This window comes from Clinocottus analis, unplaced genomic scaffold (genome assembly GCF_023055335.1).
Source record: "Clinocottus analis isolate CAN_PGR_092001 unplaced genomic scaffold, fCliAna1.0.p SCAF_3, whole genome shotgun sequence".
NCBI lineage: Eukaryota > Metazoa > Chordata > Actinopteri > Perciformes > Cottidae > Clinocottus > Clinocottus analis.
Window position 1 is genome coordinate 10,312,193 of NW_027176042.1, and position 19,903 is coordinate 10,332,095.

The 19,903-nt window shown below is 42.4% G+C and overlaps 1 protein-coding gene across 2 annotated transcripts in view; it reads right to left on the reverse strand.

The window, feature by feature from the left end:
• Positions 1-19,195, reverse strand: part of LOC137796986 (chemokine-like protein TAFA-1) — a 100,674-nt gene extending 81,479 nt beyond the window's left edge. For both annotated transcript variants that reach the window (XM_068595293.1, XM_068595295.1), the window contains exons 1-2: positions 18,618-19,195; positions 16,241-16,377 (exon numbers count right to left, since the gene is read on the reverse strand). In XM_068595293.1, coding sequence (XP_068451394.1) covers positions 16,241-16,364 — 124 coding nt within the window. In that variant the 5' untranslated portion in view covers positions 16,365-16,377; positions 18,618-19,195. The remainder of the gene's footprint in view (positions 1-16,240; positions 16,378-18,617) is intronic.
• Positions 19,196-19,903: the final 708 nt, after the last annotated feature.

Genomic DNA, 19,903 nt, shown 5'->3' on the forward strand with positions numbered 1-19,903 from the left:
GTGACATTCGCTCCGCTCTTCCAAACTGCGATTGAAATGGAGCGTGAGGCGGTTGCACGGGTTAAAATGTGCAGCACGATGCAGACGGAAATTTCAGGTCGACGCTAATTGTCAAGTTGAGTCAAGTCAATTTTAATTTTACAGCTTGACACCACAGATTTGCTTCAAGAGGTTTTGCTGTTGTTAGATTAAGCTTTGCTGCTCGGTGTGAATGAAATAGTTTTTTCAGACTGAATGTTTTATTACTAACCCGATAATTATTCTCTGAGATGCCTGGAAGTCCGTTCTTTCATAACAAAAAAAAAAAAGAAAAACAATAATGAATTTATAGGGAGAAAAACGTTGAGGTTTCTACACGTTAATGATTTATTCTGCAGCCCTCGCCTGTATACTGTGCTCAACACTATATGCACCATATGCGCCCACTCCATCCCTGCCTTGTCTGTCCACTCCTCGAGTTAAGATGCTAGTGAGACAATTTCTGCAGTCCATTACGGGCTGATGAATTGGATTCAGACCAACCAACTAGTGTAAATGGAGAGTCTAAGCACACAAGCTGACAGCCCTGCACTCCCTACACGCTTTTACAACTCGGTGAATAGCGTTGGCTCGGTGTTGGCTCGTGTTACAGTCGACTAACTCATCAACGTGGTCCAGAGCGCACGGCTGTATTTACAACAGAGCCACAATAGGAAATTGGCTGTCTATCAACTGGCACCTACATGCTGTACTCAGGGCTGCTTTGAAGAGACATGAGACACTTTAATCTCATCAATGTGGTACTGAATGACGGGGGCTCAAAGAGACATGTCCGCAGACGACAAAACTGTATGATCTCATACATCCAGCGAGCAGCTTTTAATCGAAGCTCAGGAATGAGGACCCGCTTGGCACTTTGCTGTCTTATCACAGTGTGCAATAAGGGGAATAGATAGTGATGGGACAAAATAAGTGCTTCCCTCAATCTCACATTGTATTCTGGTTTCTGTTTGGAGTTATTTCAACAAGCGATCATTTATTTCTCAAACGGAAAAATGGCTGAAAACGTAGAACACCAGTCCCCGCTGGGTGGTTTCCCACAAAAACCACACATTCACGTGCAACTGCTTATGTCCTGCGCTGGCGTAAAGACGTGCTATGTTTTAGCACCCGGCATTGATTTATTCAAACCACAGTCATTCTTGTTCAAAGTTATCTAAATTACTTTGTGGTAATTTGTTGATATGGCTTAGAAGTTGATGTTCAGATCTGAAATGTGGGATGCCGTTTTAAAGCACTCGATGCTAATAAATTGGATATGCATGATGAATACTGAGTAAACTCCCCTTGGCTCTTAAAACTGCAGTCCTGTCTGTCTCTCACTTAAACAGAACAGAAACAGAACAGAAGTTACTCAGACTGTTTGCCACTGCTGTCATTATTTGTATTGTAAAGCAGTGCAGCAGCGCAGAACAGCAGCCAGTGGAAAAACTATCTTTCTACACAGTCTGATGAATATGTTCCAATTGCAGACTAGAGAACTAGAGTGACTTGCTTTTTTCATAGTTCTGCTCTGGGTCATTGTTAACATTTCTTTACAACATGACCCTTTCCTTTACACATGCCATCTCAAACCGTGTGTGATTGTAGCGCCATTTAAGGCCAGCGTTTAAGTGACCAGCCAGTCCACGTGATGAAAGTATGACGCCATGCTGCTCACGTCAATGAAGAATAGAAAAGAGTGAGTACTATATGCCCTGCAAATAAAGTGTGATAAATGTCAAATGAGGGCAGCACTAAAGAAAGTTGGTCATGAACATTTTTTTCAGAAGCCAACTGCTGTACAAGGCAAGTCAAAAGATTGGTTTGATACTGTCAAACCTACTGCGAGTTTGATGCAATCACCCAGAAAGTGTCTGGAGCACTTTCCCCGAGACATTAAATATTCATTCCCCCACTCATCATCTACTGATTCAGAGAGAAAGTGGAAGCCATTGGGCACTTAATGGGATACTTATCACACTTCCTCTGATAGGGCCAGTGCTTATCTTGCTATTTAACGTTTGCTATACTCTAGAATCACGCAACATACTGTTTCTTCAACACTGGGATGAAACATCTGCTTCGGGTCTGTGTGTGTGCAACTGCCAACATGGGTTCGTATTTTTCTGTCTTCATTCAAGCATGTGGTCGGTGGTAAAACAAATCTGTGGGAGTGTGTGTGTGTGTGTGTGTGTGTGTGTGTGTGTGTGTGTTCATCTGTTTGTGGTTCAGCGTCAAACTGGAGCTGGATTTTATTTTACATTGGTTTGCTAAATGCCCAATATCAAAACTCGGCCCTGCAGAGCTGTCAGCCACACGGCGGGCATAGGCCTAATAGCTCACATAGACTGGGGATTAGTTTCTGTCTGTTGCTCAGGGAGAAATGTGTAATCTCATATCTCAGAAGTGGGAGGGCGAGAAGGAGTAAGAAGGGGATTTCTGCCGTTAATGTCTAACCTTTAAAAAATGGATTTGCAAGTGTGACGAGATACAGGCCGAATGTGATCGCAAAAATGTCTCAGGAAACCGGGAGCAAAAGAAAGAGACAATCGCAGCATTCATGTTCAAGTTAATAATAGATGAAAGGCATTTCAGTAAGCACAGTGTGTTTAAATGTGTGTACAAGGAAAATTAATACTTTGTTTACGTAGCATAAGTTCTGTGTTGAAGTAAAATTAAATGTTTTGACAGCACAGCACAAAGCCATTCCCATGAAACACTTTATAAAGAAGTCATCTGTATAAGTGGGGATGCTGGAAAATAGTGTAAACAAGCTTGTTTGGATGCCAACACCAACAACACTAATATCTCACTTTTACAGGAAAATTAATTGTTCTCCTTAATCCTGTTCATGAATCATATAAAAAGCTTAGAAATCAAGCATGAGCTCCGTGTTGTTTCACATATATTACAGTAGTAAATTCCCCCACATTTAAAGGATAGGCGGGCTTTATTCTACTGTTGTCATAAAAAGACCAAACTGTGAGAAACACCCACTAATATGTATTGTCTGCACATCCACAGGCCACTATGCCATACAACTCCCTTATCATCCGACCACGATTAAGAACAGACATCAGCATGTTAGCAACCTATTGCTAGCATGTTAGCATTCTGATGCTGGCCTCTAGTTCACAGCACGTCTCTGCTTAAGTGCAGCTTCCCAGAGCATCTATGACTGTATGTGTTATGGCATGGAGCCATGGATTGCATCAGGTTGCCAGATAGACTAGTGCATTTTTTTTAATGTATTGTGGATTTTGGTTTCATAGAGGTCTGGATATCATAAAGGGGAAATAGCATTCATTACCTTTTTGATGTGTGTACAGATGTGCAGGCATGTCCACGCTGCTAACACCGATGAATATTCACACTGTGCGCTCTGAGACTTTCCTGATAACAGTCTGGCTCATCAGCCAACAAATCAGTGGAGCAGTAGGGGAAAGGTTTAAGTTGTCATTGTCTGGAAGACGTGCCTGCTCATAAAGACCCAATAGCGGCCTCTCTTCGCCGCTCCCTGCCCACTATCACAGCGTCTCCTTGATCATATGGATCAACCCGATCTGGCTTCAGCAACATGTTAACTGGCACCTTGCTGGGAAAGAGAGTTAACGTGTGAACGATGATCGATGGTAGTCTAGTTGTTGGACAGGGGACTTGAGATTGATTGGCCAAACTCACTGTTCAAACACTGTCTTCTCTAAATGGCAGCAAGGCTTGAACAGGATCCCATTCACAGAAGACATAGATTTAATACAGTCTTTATTCACACAAAGCATGGGCACAAGCATTTCGCCTGGCTGACAATACGACATTGGAAAGATTAGCAAATAAGTATATGTTTTTTAAACAGTTGACATCAATTTTAAACCCACAGTTTTTGCTTTCATGTGTACAGTATTAGAGCCACACTTTTCTTGAGACTAAAAAGGAATAAGAGGCTTCTTTATCACTTCTGTCCCAGGTGTAAGACACCTATTACAAGTGCCCTTGCAGAGAGAGCTGTGACTCCTAGAAGGGGACTTACGAGATCTGTATTCGCTCCTCATCCAATTCACCTCAGGATGAGATGGTGTGTTCACAAGAGCCTGTGAGCCCTATGAGGGGCTTGTATTCACCTTCCAATATCACCAATATTACTAACATTAGCACACCGCTCCTCTGGCTAAAAGAGGTCCCTTCATCTCCAGCATAGTGATGGATAACATCTGTTGTAGGCACAACTTTTATCTCCTCACGGCCCCACAGAATCTCCCTTCATTGATTCAACTCTGAAGTGGTACTCAAGTTAATTCCAGTCGTCTTCATCTCATTCTGGCGGTGATACTGAGAGACTGATTCCCACAATTTAGGAACAAAAGACATAATTGAATGTCTTGCTCAGTGGGTTAGTGTGTCATATGCTTGGATAATGTGTTTTGATTGAAACTCTTTGCACTTACAAAGGCTAAAGCAATGGTACAAAGGGTAATAAAAAGCTCCAACCAATAATAATTATTTTAATTATGAATTAAGCTGCTAATTATTTTCCTGATTGTTTTGAAATGTCAGTGAACACAAGTCTTAGCCCAAGGTGATATTTTCAAATTTGCTGATTTATCAGACCAGCAGTCCAAAACCCAAAGATAATCAGTTTACGATTATATGTGACAGAGAAAAAGCAACAAAATCCTCACACTTGAGAAGCTGTCGGAAGCAGTTTTGCTTGAAAAACGATTGAAACTATTTAACAATTCTGATGGAAAAAACAAACCCTTCATTTTATTTTGTTGTTTGTTTGTTTTTAATGTGATTTATAACCAGTTTATGCATCAGCTGACCTAATTGTTTCAGAAAATATTTCAGGTAGACTTTTGATCAAATTTAAAAAACCAACACAGATTTGGTTTTAACCAGACATGAAGCCACTGTAGCATTAAATGATGTGAAGCTTGATTAGAACCAAATTACACATTTATAACAAGGTACAATGTATGAATACAGTGAGTAAATAAGTAAAATAAGAAAAATATTAAACATTAGGACAAAAATGGACCAGACGTAATGTCCAACTTTATACCAAACAATGACTGCTGCTGGTGATTGTGTTAAATTGTGTTTTCACTCTCTCATCGGACGACACAGGCTCCACAAGCAATAACCCTTCCCTAACATGCTGCCATAAACTTTATTCCCACCTCCCTTTATCTTCGTTTGAGCCATCTTTGTAAGCCAGAACAGCAGTTCATTTTTAGATTTATTTGACATTGTAAAGTTTGTCCCGTAAAAGCAGCTTAAGATAAGTAAATAAAAAACAATAATTGGCAGTGCGTTCGATAAAATTGTGGCTTCCACTATAACATTATTTGGGTAATGGACACAAACAGAAGAGATGTTGCTATTCGACTGGAGGAAAAGCCAACGAAAGTTAGGATGTCTGACAGTATTTTGTGGACTGGAATCTGTGTGACACATCTCACAACAAGTTATCAAAAGGCTATGGTACAATCTAACAGAAAGTTTGAGGTTGAAAATGAAAACACTATTGCACCTCAGTGGGTGCTTGAGTAGAACTGATCCTTTTTCTATTTGCACATCTCAACCCAAGACACAAGCAGCGACATGCACGTACGCATCACACATTTTGGTCGGGTCGATGTTACAATGTCAGAGCAAAGAGCAGGCCGTCAGAAACACATGATCTCCAAGTCAGACTTATTCTTCCATCCCTTCACTGGACTTGTTCGGGAGTTTCCATATTCACCACCTTACGTGGTTCCTAAACCTCCACCATGTGTGTGTATACCTCCAACTGCATTACAGCAGTAGAACAAGTAGTCGTTGTCACCCCAACTGCAGCTGTGGGTGATATTTCTCATTTACTGAAGAGTCGAGCAAAAAAGAAAAAGAAAAGTGATGCTGTCTGCCTGAATGCCCTCTCATGTGAATCATCCAAAACTGCAATAAGATCACTACCGCAACATGCTGCTGCATAGAGACCCGGTGTAGTGTGACTGCCCTGACAGGAAGTGCACAGCTCCTCCCTAATCCAACAAACTGTGAGAAGCAGCAACTCCTGTAAAGGCCATGTTTCATGTTGAAGTGATGCTCCGTCATGTATAAAGAATTAGTATCACACTAACAACATGTGAGATTATCCGACCTGCGTCTGGACCAACGATAAAGGTGTGGAAATGTGACAAAGGTGGCTACGCCAGTGAATAACTAACACCAGTGTCTGTGACTGAGACAGTCAGCTGCTCTTTGTACCATCTCACTGCATGAAATTAATGCTGTAAAAGAAAAAGAGAAGAAAAAATGTGTAAATCAAAACTGGATAGAGGTGCTACTTGTTCCACTGAATGTATCACAAAACATGTCTGTATATTATTCATGGTGAAATCAAAGGCTTGCACTTTGATTGCACCTAAGAGAAGAGGGGGAGCCGTGTCGAGATGTGAGCACTGTTCTACTTGCACTCAGCAAAACAGGGGAAGAGGTGGAATGTAATATGAAAAGGTAATATACAGTAAGTGAGCCAGAGGTACTTCTTCTCTCTTCAGCGAAACATCACACCCTTACTATGCTTCTTTGCATCTGCTCAGAGCAAAACTAAAGCCCTTGATCCCGACAAGAGCAGAGCACATTGGCTCAGCTCTTAGTAGACATTTCTATTACACGCTTACACCAAATCACACACACACACACACACACACACACACACACACACACACACACACACACAGGAACGTAGGTCGTCAATGAGAACAAGAAAAGTAACACAAAGCAGCATTTAGCTTATCTGGGGAACTCATTTTACAGCATGAAATAGACTCGGAGAATAAACATTCATGTCCTCATCATTGATTTGTCCGCGTCGCTGTGGCGTGGCATGTATGCATTAAACTGCATAGTTTTGAGCCAAACGTTGGGAACAGACATGCTATTGCATTTCCCCATGCTTCCTCTTTGTGGATGCCAAGGATAACATATTTTTTGCACACTAACTTAGCTGCCATATATCCTACAAATGTAAAAGCTCAGCGATAAGATTATAAAAACTGATGTTCTTTTGTTGGTATTCCATAAAGGAGCTTAGGCTCAAAGACCTTGATGCGGATTCAACTCTATAAGGACAGAGAAGAAAAAAAGATATTATGACAGAAGATGAGGTGAGGGATCCAGTTTGACATCAATACGGTTCCCGCACTCTTTATTTAGCATGCATGTGTGCCTTGCAGTTTATGCCTTAGAGAGGGCTTGAATCCACGACGTAGAGGAACAGATTTTAAGATCAAAGACGGCATGTGGAAAGGTATTCGGTCCTATCAGCTCAGCACCAATCACACTTGTATTTTGTACACACGTATGCCGTCCTCATACTTTGTCTGATTCCTTCAGGGGAAAGGTTTAACAAGTTTCTTAGAGCAAGCACTAATCCACATTTAAACTATCTTTTTAAACTTACAGAGAGCAGGTCAAAATATCTTTTTGTTGGAAAAGCTTGGTAGTACACACCACTTGAACCTCTGGGACGTGAGACAAGGAAGATAAAACCCTACAGAGCTTGCCTGGCTGCCTGAGGTACTGAATCATATTTCTTTGCAAACATAAACTGCCAACTTTGCTCAGTTTCCCAAGATAATAATTTAAGTTAAACGTGTGTTTTTTTTGGCAAGTTCACAGAGGCGAGAGGAGTTTTGGGAGTAAAAGAATGAGATGGAGAAAAGACTTGAGGCAGATGAGCCGCGGCGCTAATAGGCAGACGTGTCGGACAGACAACAATGAGGACAAAGAGCATGCAAGTGAAGAGGTGTGTCAGTGTGTGTGTGTGTGCGTGTGTGTGTGTGTGTGTGTGTGTGTGTGTGTGTGTGTGTGTGTGTGTGAAAGAGGGAGCTCCTCTGGGTCATTAGGCTAAGCTACAGACAGACACATGCAAGTGCCACCTCATCCTTCATTTTCTCACTGTCCCGGCCACCGGGCATTGAGCTATGTTCAGTGAACCTGACATACGCTGAAGATACTGTGGCAAATGAAGATGCATTGCAGGGACAGTAGCTTCTAATTGTCTCCCTACATTTCCACCAGTCTGTCACCTTTCTCGAGGTGTACAGTGCAAGTGACTGGCACATTCAATACAAGCTGCATAGTAGTGTGAACAACATGGTGGCTAATGCAGATGATCCTGTCCATTTATTTAGCATTTTGGCCACATCCGTCTCACGTATAGCAGTGATGAGCAGTTAACTGTGACATCTCAACCTGAGTTCCATTATTAGAGTGTCTGCTGTCAGAAAAAGCTGTGATAAGACAATGCGGCACAGCAGCTGCGTAGATTCATCCAGACACATCAGACAAGACAAATAGACCTCAGCTAATGCTGACAGAGCACCCCCGGTTGGAAAATTTAGACAGACTTTCAATCATTTGTTTGACAAGTGGGGACATATTCAAGCAAGAGGATTTCTGTTTCCATAATTCCAAACCCCATAATCCATTTTTGTACCCTGTCAAGGCTGGAATGAATGATTCACTAGGGCCAAACTGAGAAAACAAGTCACCTTGGCAACAAATTGAAAATATGCAGCTCAAATATCATGTTATTATGCATGTGAAAACTATTCTGAAACACAGAAGGTGCAAAGATGGAGTGGTTTTCCCACATTTTCGGAGTGTGTCGAAGCAAGATGTGTGGACGCATAGAGGGTTAGCATGATGGTGGAACATAAAAGACATGAACCAACAACACTGACATATAATAACATAACAATATTATAAGTTGATGTAGGGGAAATCGTTGGGACGATTCACATCCAGCTGACGAGAAGCAACATTATCCTGTATTTGGAGTCATCTGGTCACCTGTTAAACTTCCAAAGCTGGCTAATATTTAAGGGTAATGTTAGTTTGTCACTAAGTAACCCCATTCACATACAAGCAGTCATGAGATTCATTATTCAAATTGAACTATGTATATATTAACTCAGGAATATGTCAGAGGTAAAATGTCAATGAACACGAATTTTATCAAATAGATGGAGCTCAAATTAAGAATCAATAATGTATTTGTGTCTGTTTCAACACGTTATAAGTGAAGTCGTACAAGAGAAAAACATGGTCCAGTAATATAGGAACGACAAGCGGGTCAACAAGCCAGTTTGTTCATATTTCCTGAACTGTAACTAAAATATGCACACTAAAAACACTGAAAGTAATCTATTTTATGTATACATTATTTATCAAAGTGTTCTTGATTAAAGAAAAGAGAGCCACACAGTAAAGTGATTTAGAAAGTAAATTAGTAGTATGGTTAAGACAACCTAATTTGTCTGCAACTGGGTAAATGAGTTGCTGGAGCGAAGTGAGTCCTCTGCAAACAAAACACTCAATGAGTAACATTTGTCCCCTGCAGTGGTTCTAAATGATGCCACAAAGTAGCTCTGCTGCATCTCAATTACCTGGCAGTGTGTCTCTGTGCTCTATTAACATGAGCAAGCCATTCCACTTAAGTGAGACGCTGCTGGAGAGGCCGTGAGGTGATCGAGGAGCTGCATAAGATAATGTATGAATAAAGATACGTAATAAAGTACGATGCAGTAACTTTCAGCTGCTTAGTGAAGCAAGGCGCGGGAATCAAATCGGACAAAACAAAAGTACAATTACAGGACTAATTTAAACAAATAGACGACGTGTGACACACAGACGTGGATCTCAAGGTATTGCTCAACAGATGGCTTGATGGAACACTGTGACTGGTTTGTCGATTTTTATATTCTTCCTTTTATTATATTTGTGTGAATGAGCCACCTGTGATGAATAGCACCTGTGTACTCCGTCCAATACAATTATCTCACATCAGAAAAAAATAGGAGTTCAAAGTTGGGGCTGGAGCCGATAACAAGTGGCCATTTGGAAACCATGTGCCTTTATTCATGGTTAGCTAAACCCCAGCCCCGATCACTGTTTAGCAGTCCGGAAAGGCCTATCAAGCTTTTTATTTTCTCTAATAAGAGCCATACTCTGTATCCAAACAGTTTAGACAGTAAGAACAGCAAACTTATAAGAAATCGATTAAATTTGGAGTTTGCGAGCTCTGGCTGAAGACACAATTGTTAGCCTGTCTGTCTTACTAGCTAAGCAGTAACCGAGCATTGCTTTCCAAAGACAAGGGGTGTTTCTTATAGGTTATAGGTGATGTCAGAAGACAAATCTGATTTGTAACCCATTAACAGGGTTCTTCTGTTAAAACAAATCATCTGGACATATAGTTTAGGACTCTGGCTCTCTAGCATTAGCACTACGAGTGAGATCGAAATAGCGAGCGACAGTTCAGCAACGAAATCCAACATATTTAGCCAGTTAGTTCTCCTGTTTTTTTGTTGTTTTTTTTACTTCTGTTTGAAATAAGGCAGCCACAGTTTCAAAAGTGACCAAGAATTTTGAGTGATTCATCTACCACTGTTATCATCGTAAACTGCTTATGTGCTGTGCGAAAACGGAAAGCTTGACAGGCTTAGCGGGGCTTAGCGAACAGTCAATTAAATGGTAAGATATTGAGCAAGTGGTGAATCAGCAAAGAATATATAAGTTCTGTTCTCCTTTCCCAGTTTAAGACACATCAAGGGAGCTCACCTCTAAGTGAATATCTGATTATGTGTGGAGGAAAAAGTCAAGAAACGGCACGCAGGCCATAGAAAGTGCCAATTCAACCTCCACTCCTACCTCCCCTCTCGCCGGCCATAAAACGCAATGTAATAGGATTCCTAAGCTTTTCCAGTGACTGCTTCCACTATCACACAGACATTTAAGTTCACTAATCCATGACAAATTGTCTCATCTGATCCATGACAAATCGTCTGAGGGGCCGATAGAAAGGAGGAGATGGAGGGAGGCAGCGGTTGGGGGTAGGGGCAAGACGATCCAGGGCTGTGGGGTTTGGTGGGGTGGAGAGGCCAGGCACGGAGAAAGAGCTGTTCGGCACCTGAATGATCAGGCTGTTATTGCTTAGTTTTTGGAAAGGTTGCTTTCATTACTTCGAAGGGCATGCTGTGTGATAGAACGTGAGATCGCATAGCTCTCTACCTAAGCCCACAGTTTTCAAAGCAATTATAATCCCATGTGGAGATAGATTATAGGATTTTACATCCTTTGTTTGCAGGATTTGCAGATGCCCATGTTAAAGAAATGAATGTTTCAAATTAAATCTGTATAGAATTTTGGATTTCAATCACACAGTACTTTAATATAGCTCTTAAAGAGGTGTTTTACACAATATGCACACAAGTGAATATTTAGTCAAACAAAATAGCTAAGATGAAAACACGGCTACTGCAACCACATGAAAGGCTATTCCACAATCCGAGACAGTAATGACTTGGATATTTAAAAAAAACAAAAAACTGATTAAGTCGTCATCCATTTAAGTGACTGTAAATTAATTGAATTTTCTTTCACCATCAATTCTCAGAGTAATTAGTCTCCACAGTTTAATGGGGATGTAAATAAAGCTGATGTAATGGCCAAACGCAGAAAGCCTGTAGCTGTTCCTCAGCGCAGTTCGGTTGGATGTTTCGTTCATTAAAGCTCTTACACCTCCGAGATTAGCACCTTGAAGATGAATGCGTGAAAAAAAAAGTGCATGTTCACTTTTGTGTGTCAGCTGCTAACACTGAGCTATTTGTAACGAGGAGTCTGGGAACTGTATGGAAATGAGTTCCCAGTTGAAAACGGTGTGTGCATTCAGTTTGTGAGCCCCGAAAGCTAATTTCTTCATATTCCCAAACACTGCCAGCAAAATTCACCAATCTTCTGAAGCAGCCATCCGTTCGGTAATGGAACGAAAAGGAAAGAAATCAATTCATTCTGTGTGTGTGTATGGCGTCCAGACTTCTACCCCATCCTCATATACCGAAAGACAGCCATCCTAAATCAAGCTCAAGGTTTATTTCAACACCCTTTATCCTGTTTCTAGAGAACCTTAGATCTGAAGTTAAAAGACCTGATGGACACATAAAGTTAAAGTTGACGACAATATTTCGACAGGTTGTTTTCTTCTCACCAATGAGCTTTTGTTTCACTATTTGATGCACCTTAACTAATTAAAGTAATTACAGTACTAGTTTTCTTCCACCTCAGTGTTTTTTTTTACACCACAGGAGTCATTAAAATCAATGGCTGCTTTCATTCCTCTCCTTTTCCATGACTTTTTTGCAAAAACATGTGGTCACATGTAAATCATTTCATTTTAGCCTTTGATTATTTAATGATGGTTTTTATTTTTAAATTAACAGCGATTTAAAGGATTTAATAGTATGTGAAGTACAGTTCTGTGATTATAGTACACATATACACTGTACTGCCTTGTCATCATGGCTGATTAAAATTTAAAAAAAAGGTTGAACACAACATCATTAAGAAACTGCAACTAAAGTGTACCAGGCAAGGAGAGTTAGTTAGTTAGTTGTACAGCTGCACCTGAAACAGGAAGCATATTTTTCCATTAGATCCGAGACTTTCTTAAACTGTCAGAGTCATAATGAAACAAAGCAGCAGCTGAATTGTTGTTCTACTCAGACTGTCCCTCTTGATGCATTATGAACATGGCTATTGTGTGAAGCTGAACACAAGTAGAAAAACACAGTCCTTGCTGAGTGTGACAACACTGTTCTACACTGAGTAGACAACAGATTAGGCCACACTTTCAATTTCAACAGCAAATGTACAGTAACTTCAGCAATGTACTGACAATGTAAATCGGTTACACTTGCACATACTTGTGATGGAGTCCAATACAATGTGCTGTCAACAGTGGCCTGGATTGTGCAGCAGCAGTCCTGGCAGTGAGCACTTCTGCTCGCTGTGCTGGCAGGTGGAGAGAGTGCAGAACCGGGATTGTGTGTGTGTGTGTGTGTGTTGTGTCACATTCAGCTCATCTGTCAATGTAGTGGATTATTTCTTGAGAGACCAGAATTGGCTGCCCAGAATCAGGCCGCCATCAATCTTTCGCCGCACCAGCAGGACGCAGGGGAGGCTGTGTGAAGCAGAGGCTCACGGGAAGGAGAGCGGCGCCGCTTCCTGAGCAGGTGACAAAGCAGTCAGGCAACTCGTTACTCAATCTCCGCCTCGGCGGTGACTATGCCGATTTGTCACGGAAACGTTTGCGAAAAAAATAAAATAAATGCGATCTTGAAACTTTATCTCAGCAGTCACTATTTATTTTATTTGCACCGCCAGCTCACTGTTGCAAAAAGCAGATTTAAACAGATTTCTCAAAACATTTTTAAACGCTTCAACAGGCTGGAGAATTACATCTGTAACTAGCTCAACATGACCTTCACATCCTCCTCAGATATCAGAACAGCCCTTGTCTGTGCTTCTCTGTCTGTGTGTGATGGTTCGTGAGTTGCCAATATCCACAAAAAAGTAATATTTTTTTACAAAAATACCGACCCCCCCCCTGTCTCACTTTCAAACTTGGCTTATGACTGAAGAAGACGATGCAGTTGCAAAGCAGAAAAGCATCTTCGGCTATCTTGTCATCAAGCAATAAAAAGATAATGAATCAATAATCTCAGCAAATGGAAGACATGTATGAGTCTAAAATGAAACGCTACTTCTATTAATCTGTTTATCTGCACAGACATTTTGAATCTTGTATTTCTCATGCTTCATTAACAAAACCATTTTACAACTTAATTTTCTGTATGGCAGAGTGTATACCACACATCTTTTCATCATCCTGTAGAAACACAGAAACATTATTGGATTACGAAAAAAAAACAGCAAAGCATAAAAGCCAAGCGTTTCTTTTTTTTTTCCTTTTCGCTACGTCCTACAAAGCCATATCTATTTATATCAGAGGGTTCTGGCCTCAATGAAACCAGAGAGCTCCTCAAATTATAAAATCAATTCTAATTCAAATATTAATCATAGCATCATAGCATTTCAATTCTGGGAGAGCAATTCTGGTTAGATCGGTTAACGCCACTCCACGGCTGAGTAAGATTGATGTCAGCTTAATCCTCTTAAAAAAACATGATATACTTTAAATTGTACAGTTACTGAGCAGCAGAGAGAGAGAGCGAGAGAGAGAGAGAGAGAGAGAGAGAGAGAGAGCGAGAGAGAGAGCGAGAGAGAGAGAGAGAGAGAGAGAGAGAGTTCTCTTCGAGCGCCCAGTTGTGATAGACCATTATCCCTGTGAAGCCTGCTGATTAGGACAGTAAAATATGTTAACATATCCTCAGATGTTGATTGCCAGCACCAATTATGACTGTCATCCATCACAGTTTGTTTAATTTCAAAAGTTTTCTGGCGAGTACTCGTGTTAAAATAACACTTTAACAGACCATCTGTCTTACGGGGCCTTTCACAACGAAAGCGCCACCGGTGCCACTGCCCTCTGGAAACCATTATTTCCAGTGGCTTGCGCGGCGCCACGACGGCATTTCATTGCGCCGAGCAAAAGCGTTGGCCCAAAGTTAATCCTGATTGGTGCAGCGCTCCAAAATGTGGCGCTGTGCTCCGCGCCGGGTTCAGAAGGCCTGTGTGAACGGCCGTTCAACTCGAATGCTGCTTGATTACATCTCTCGTTTGATTAAATCTTGGTGACGTTATTGTTGTCTAACACCATAAAGGAAATCTGAGACTTTAAATGATCAAATCAGCAAAGCGTGTGTTTATCAACCAGCATGTGTCCTCCCAGGCGCGTTGTGTCCTGAGCACAGCTCCAGTATCCCCAGAGGGCCCATGAAAACAACACACCACAACGGCCTCTGTGATAAAATGGTGTGTAAATGTGTGAGCATGTGCATGACTGTTGTGAGTCGTAAGCCTGTGAGTTGATTTGTTTGACAGGACACCTTCCAGAGAACCCTCAGCCATAACTATCTTTTGCCTGGATGACTTCTAGATCCGCGTCGAGGGTGGTGGGTCTTGTTTTTTTTCTTCTCTCTTTCCCTTTGGGAACTCTGCATTATTCAAAAGACACTTACTGAGCCTTGCACTTCCTTGTTCATCTTTGGCACCAAGCTCGACTTGCCAACCAGTCAAAAAGGGGAAAAAAAAAACAACAGAAAAACTGGAAGCCAGCCTTTAAAAATTCATCGGGAGCTTTCTGTCGCTCATCCCTCACCCTCTTGTTCCAATTAATGGGACCGAGATACTTTGAGAACTTTCTATCTATCATAGCTGGGATTTTACTGTGTCAGCTGTTCCAAAGCAAAAGTAAGCCAATTCTCCGACATGCTGCTTAAAGTCACCAATGTTCAACACTGGCATAGTGAATTCAATGCTGGACTTTTTTTTTACTTTCTTTTTGCTTGGCAATGCGACATACACACACACACACACACACACACACACACACACACACACACACACACACACACACACACAGAGGAGGATGCAAGCAGGAGATAGCATCAATGTTTAACAGCCGCTTGGCTTCTTGAGAGCCCCTCTCCGAACAACGGTTCAGCTTGGGAGTCACACTCATTGTTATAAGCTTAAAGAAAGCCCATGCTCTGCTCGAGAAAACCTTTGCCTTCCCCATAACACTCCAACATACATCATAAGCAATACTGGTAAGCTTTTCCATAATCAGAGAATTAGATCCGCCTTGGCGTCTACCCTCCCCTTTTGCCCCTACGGTGCAGGAGGCGTCGGGCTTAATTGCCAAACGTTCCTAGTGCAAAAGAGGGAAACATAATTGTCATTTCCATCTAAGCCACAGCGATCAAAGCTCCCTTGGCCACAGCACAGTAATAGGGATTTTTTTGCTATAGCGTGTCCTACTCGTAACAGTCTGCCAGCAAGATTCAGGGTGTAGTAGTGGAGAATCCTTTTGCCGCAAACACAAATTGTCCCCCTACCGGCAAGCTGTCTGAGCATGTCTGAAGACGCGCTTTATCTTAGAGGGTTTCCATGTTCAAATTAAAACCTTAAGGTGCAACCCAGCCACACAACCAAAGTCTGACATCGGTCTACATATTTCTTCCTCACTTGATCAGTAAGAGTATGACTGAATACATCTGTACCACATACAATTAGAAGCACAATGAGCAGTGAATCATGGGGGTGAATCCTTGTGATGCAGTACAGTCCGGTGGCAAATCATTCTGACATTGTTGTTGCTTTTAAATAGCCAAAGCAGAGGGAGAACCCGCTGTCCCAATCGAGAGGGCAACGTCTCGCTCGTAGCGCTGTGCTGTAAAGCCCAAATCCGACGTAGAGGTGCACATACCCAAGGTGAGAATGTCGGTGCGACCGGGCCGGGCCACGTGGTGCTGCTGGATGGTCTGGTAGAGTGTGGCCTGGCACAACAGCAGGAAGCCGAGGCTAATCCACATGGCCAACAACCAGGACATGGTAAGGCCGAGTCTGCAGGACGACACACAGCGGGAGAGGAACAGCAGGGAAACACGGTATTACAGCGTGTAGCTATGCATTCAGATTTACAACGCACACATTGTGTTTACTTTCATGTGCCAGACAAGAGAAACCATATATAGCGGCATGCTGATGAATCTTCTGATATAACCTGTACATTTTTAAACATATCTATACTGATAAGTTTTGTTTATAGGCATGTGCAGAGGTGTTTTCTTACAATAACACATGAATGAAAAAAAAAGAGAAGACAGACGCATCAATCAAGATTTATTTTTTTTTAAAGGCAGACAAAACGTAAAGTTAATCTTATCAATATCTGTCAGTGTAACCACACAAAAATAAAGAATGAAATGCAGAACAAGGAAAAGAGCGTTTGTCAGCCTGTAATGAACAACAACAACAGCAGTATCCTTAAGCGTTATAAAAGATTGCATTTCCAAGCAAAAACAGTCCTTATGTAGATTTGTTTAGCGGCTGCCTAATGGCTGGTGAGGGCCAGCATATGGAGAAACGCCTTAGCCCTCATTGAATAACGAGGCTCTCCTCCTTTCCAGGTGTTACTATCGCGCTCGTCTCCATTCAGGACCCCGCAGTGGGAAATGTAAAATCATCAGCCCACTTCCTCTCAACCAAATTGTGGCCTGGTGTGCTGAGTAATCCCCGGACTGATCAAACTGTCACCCGCTGCATCACTGCGATATCACAGGCACTGGCTGTATTTGTCCTTTTTCACTGAGGTGGTGACTTTTTGAGTGAATCAGATGCTCTAATGTGACAGTGGGAATCTTACACTCCTTTAATGCTTGATTCTGCCATATCTTAATACACGGGAGAATATAAAGCAGACTCTGAGCCCCAGGGAGTTTCTTCAATATGAACTTCAAAACCATGGAAATTTTACATTTAAATAAGGAGTCTGTATAGACAGACGTCTTTCAAATGTCTGAAGAATGAAAGCAGGCCTGAAAGCTACGTTTGTTTAAGCACAAAAGCCACACTCTGTCTTGCTTTGCTCCAACTAAACCACTTTTTGTTTTGATGTGCATCTGAGATTAAAGCCATTAGGCTACTAAAATGCTCTGTGCCCTCAGTGACATTGAGAATGCTTAATATTCAGTGAAATTTAAGCATTTAATTATGAACAGCACATTGTAAATCCCCACCCTTGCACTCAATCCACCATAATCCATGGTTTTGTGGAAATGTGAACTCCTCCCGTGGGTATGTTTCCCTCTTCTTTGTGTTTTTTAACCACACAGTATTTCTGTTCACCGAGCTGGCTTCATATTAATAAGCATCAATGCGCCTGCATGGTTAGCTGCATATTGCATAGAGACTCTGAGCTCCCCCCGGTTATCGGAAGGCATTCTTGCTGAAAATAAAATGTGGTTGTTACCAGCAGCGTTTTCCACCAGAGGTGAAGACGCGGGGCAGACTTTAAAAAAAAAAACCGAACAGCATGTGCATCGTTTTAGCAACTTCAGGAAGAGAAAGCAGCTGTGGATGAAAAGAAAAAAAGAACAAAACTCTTCTCGTCGCTGCTGCAGCCTCCTTTCCGTAGGGCACAAGAGTGTTCTATGTAAATAGCTGCTTGTTTTCCTTTACTCTCAGCTTAATAGGACATCTTCTTTATATGTATGTGGTAAATCCAGCGTAACATACTTAATGCGTTCAAAGAGTATAAACAGCAGACACACACCTGCAGGCACAAACCCACCGTGTTGGACGCACCTACGTTCAACACTGATTTAACGAAACTAGATCTGTTTTTGTCTCTCCCGGATCACACTTCCCTCACAACTTCAGCGCTGTCTCTCAGAAACGCATCCTGCCTGTTCGTCAGACAGCAGGAGACGAGACCTCTCAGGATGATTCAGGCGTCACAATATTATTCAAGGTTGTCATCTTATAGCTGAACTTTTTGCCTCTTATCAAATGCAGTGCACCTACAGCATGTCTTTTAGCATCTTTCAGTATTGCCACAGTGTTCATTCCAAAATATATTCAAACCTTATAAAACTGTCAAAAGCATCAGGGTTAAATGATACACAGGGTGTTTGTAGCAAAAGCTTCTCTGCATGCACACAGCCCCCCAGTCAAGTCGTATCATCCTCACTCAACTCTCAGACACATTTCTCTGTATCCCTAAGATAGTAAATCAGCATCACAACCCCACCCGTCCCGTCCCCAAACACCAGAGGAATTCCTTGAAAGTCCCACACCCTTACCTGAGCAGTGTGTTCAGAAGGAAAGGAGCTCAGTCAGAATCACCGCCTGCCCGCCCAGCGGACTCACTCCTCTGTCTTAAATCCATCCATACTTTGAAGCCAGGGATTCCCGCCTGAAATTCCAGCACCAGAGAAGCGGAGCAGCGTGCGAAAGGGGCAAATATTCAGTTTCACCCCACACCCCCCTCTCAGTATTCTCTTCTGTGGACCCAGGCTGCTCAGTGCCTTTTGAAATCACCAACAGCAACACACCCAGGGGTCTATGTCACAAATTGCCCAGGATTTGAGGTGACGGGAGGCTGATCCTGTCACGGCTGTATCGACCACATGCGTGCAAGACCCTCCTTTCCTCTCCTCCCTTCAGTCCGTGTCTCTTCTGCGTCTGTTGAACTCCTTATTTACCCCCTTTCACTTGTCAGCTCCTTCTCACGCGTGCAGCGGAAGGCTCCAGTGGAATGACTGCTCTGTCCGCTCTTGGCCGCGTCCCCCCATTGAGAAGCTGTGCTGATAGTGTGAGCCTCAGTCCTCTCTCCAACGCACTAAGTAGAGAGTCTGTGTCAGGGAGGCAGAGCGAGCGTGTGAGTGAGCGTGTGTGTGTGTATTACAATGTAGCCCAGCTGGGGAGAGGGAGGGAGAGAGAGAGAGAGAGAGAGAGAGAGAGAGAGAGAGAGAGAGAGAGAGAGAGAGAGAGAGAGAGAGAGAGAGATCACATGTCTTAAAGCAAGACTGCCCACTTTTGCATCAAGACTTCATCAGCAATTGAAGACGGCTTTATTAATCCATCCCTCTTTACATCCTATTCTGTTCCACAACGTCCGGGAGACATGCGAGCACACCCTCCAGCTCACTTGTGAGTGTGCGAGTTGGAGAGAGTGTGCAGGGAGGGTGACTGAATGTGCATCTTTTAGTCATTGCCCGCCAGCATTTGACGGCTGAGAGTGAAATATGCTCCAAGCACAGCACTTTTAATAGAAAGCAGAATAGCCTCATTAGAGCGCCACGATCACCATAGTATCTATTATGAGCTGCTGGCTCGTCCTACCTGTTGTGGTTATGAGCGGGGGTTTGCTTTTTGCAGCCTGCCCTTTTTGGATGCTTTCCCATCACGGAAACCAAGTTGCATTGGCAGCGACAGCCTGATGGAGCATGTGAGCATCCATCCGTCACATGTTCGCAAACTGAACCCGAGTGACATCCATTGTCTTTTGTGTGGGTGGGTGTTTTTCCCTGTGCTTGAGCCATGCAGGCAGGTGAAGGCGACCAGTCTTTGTCTGTGTGAACTATGT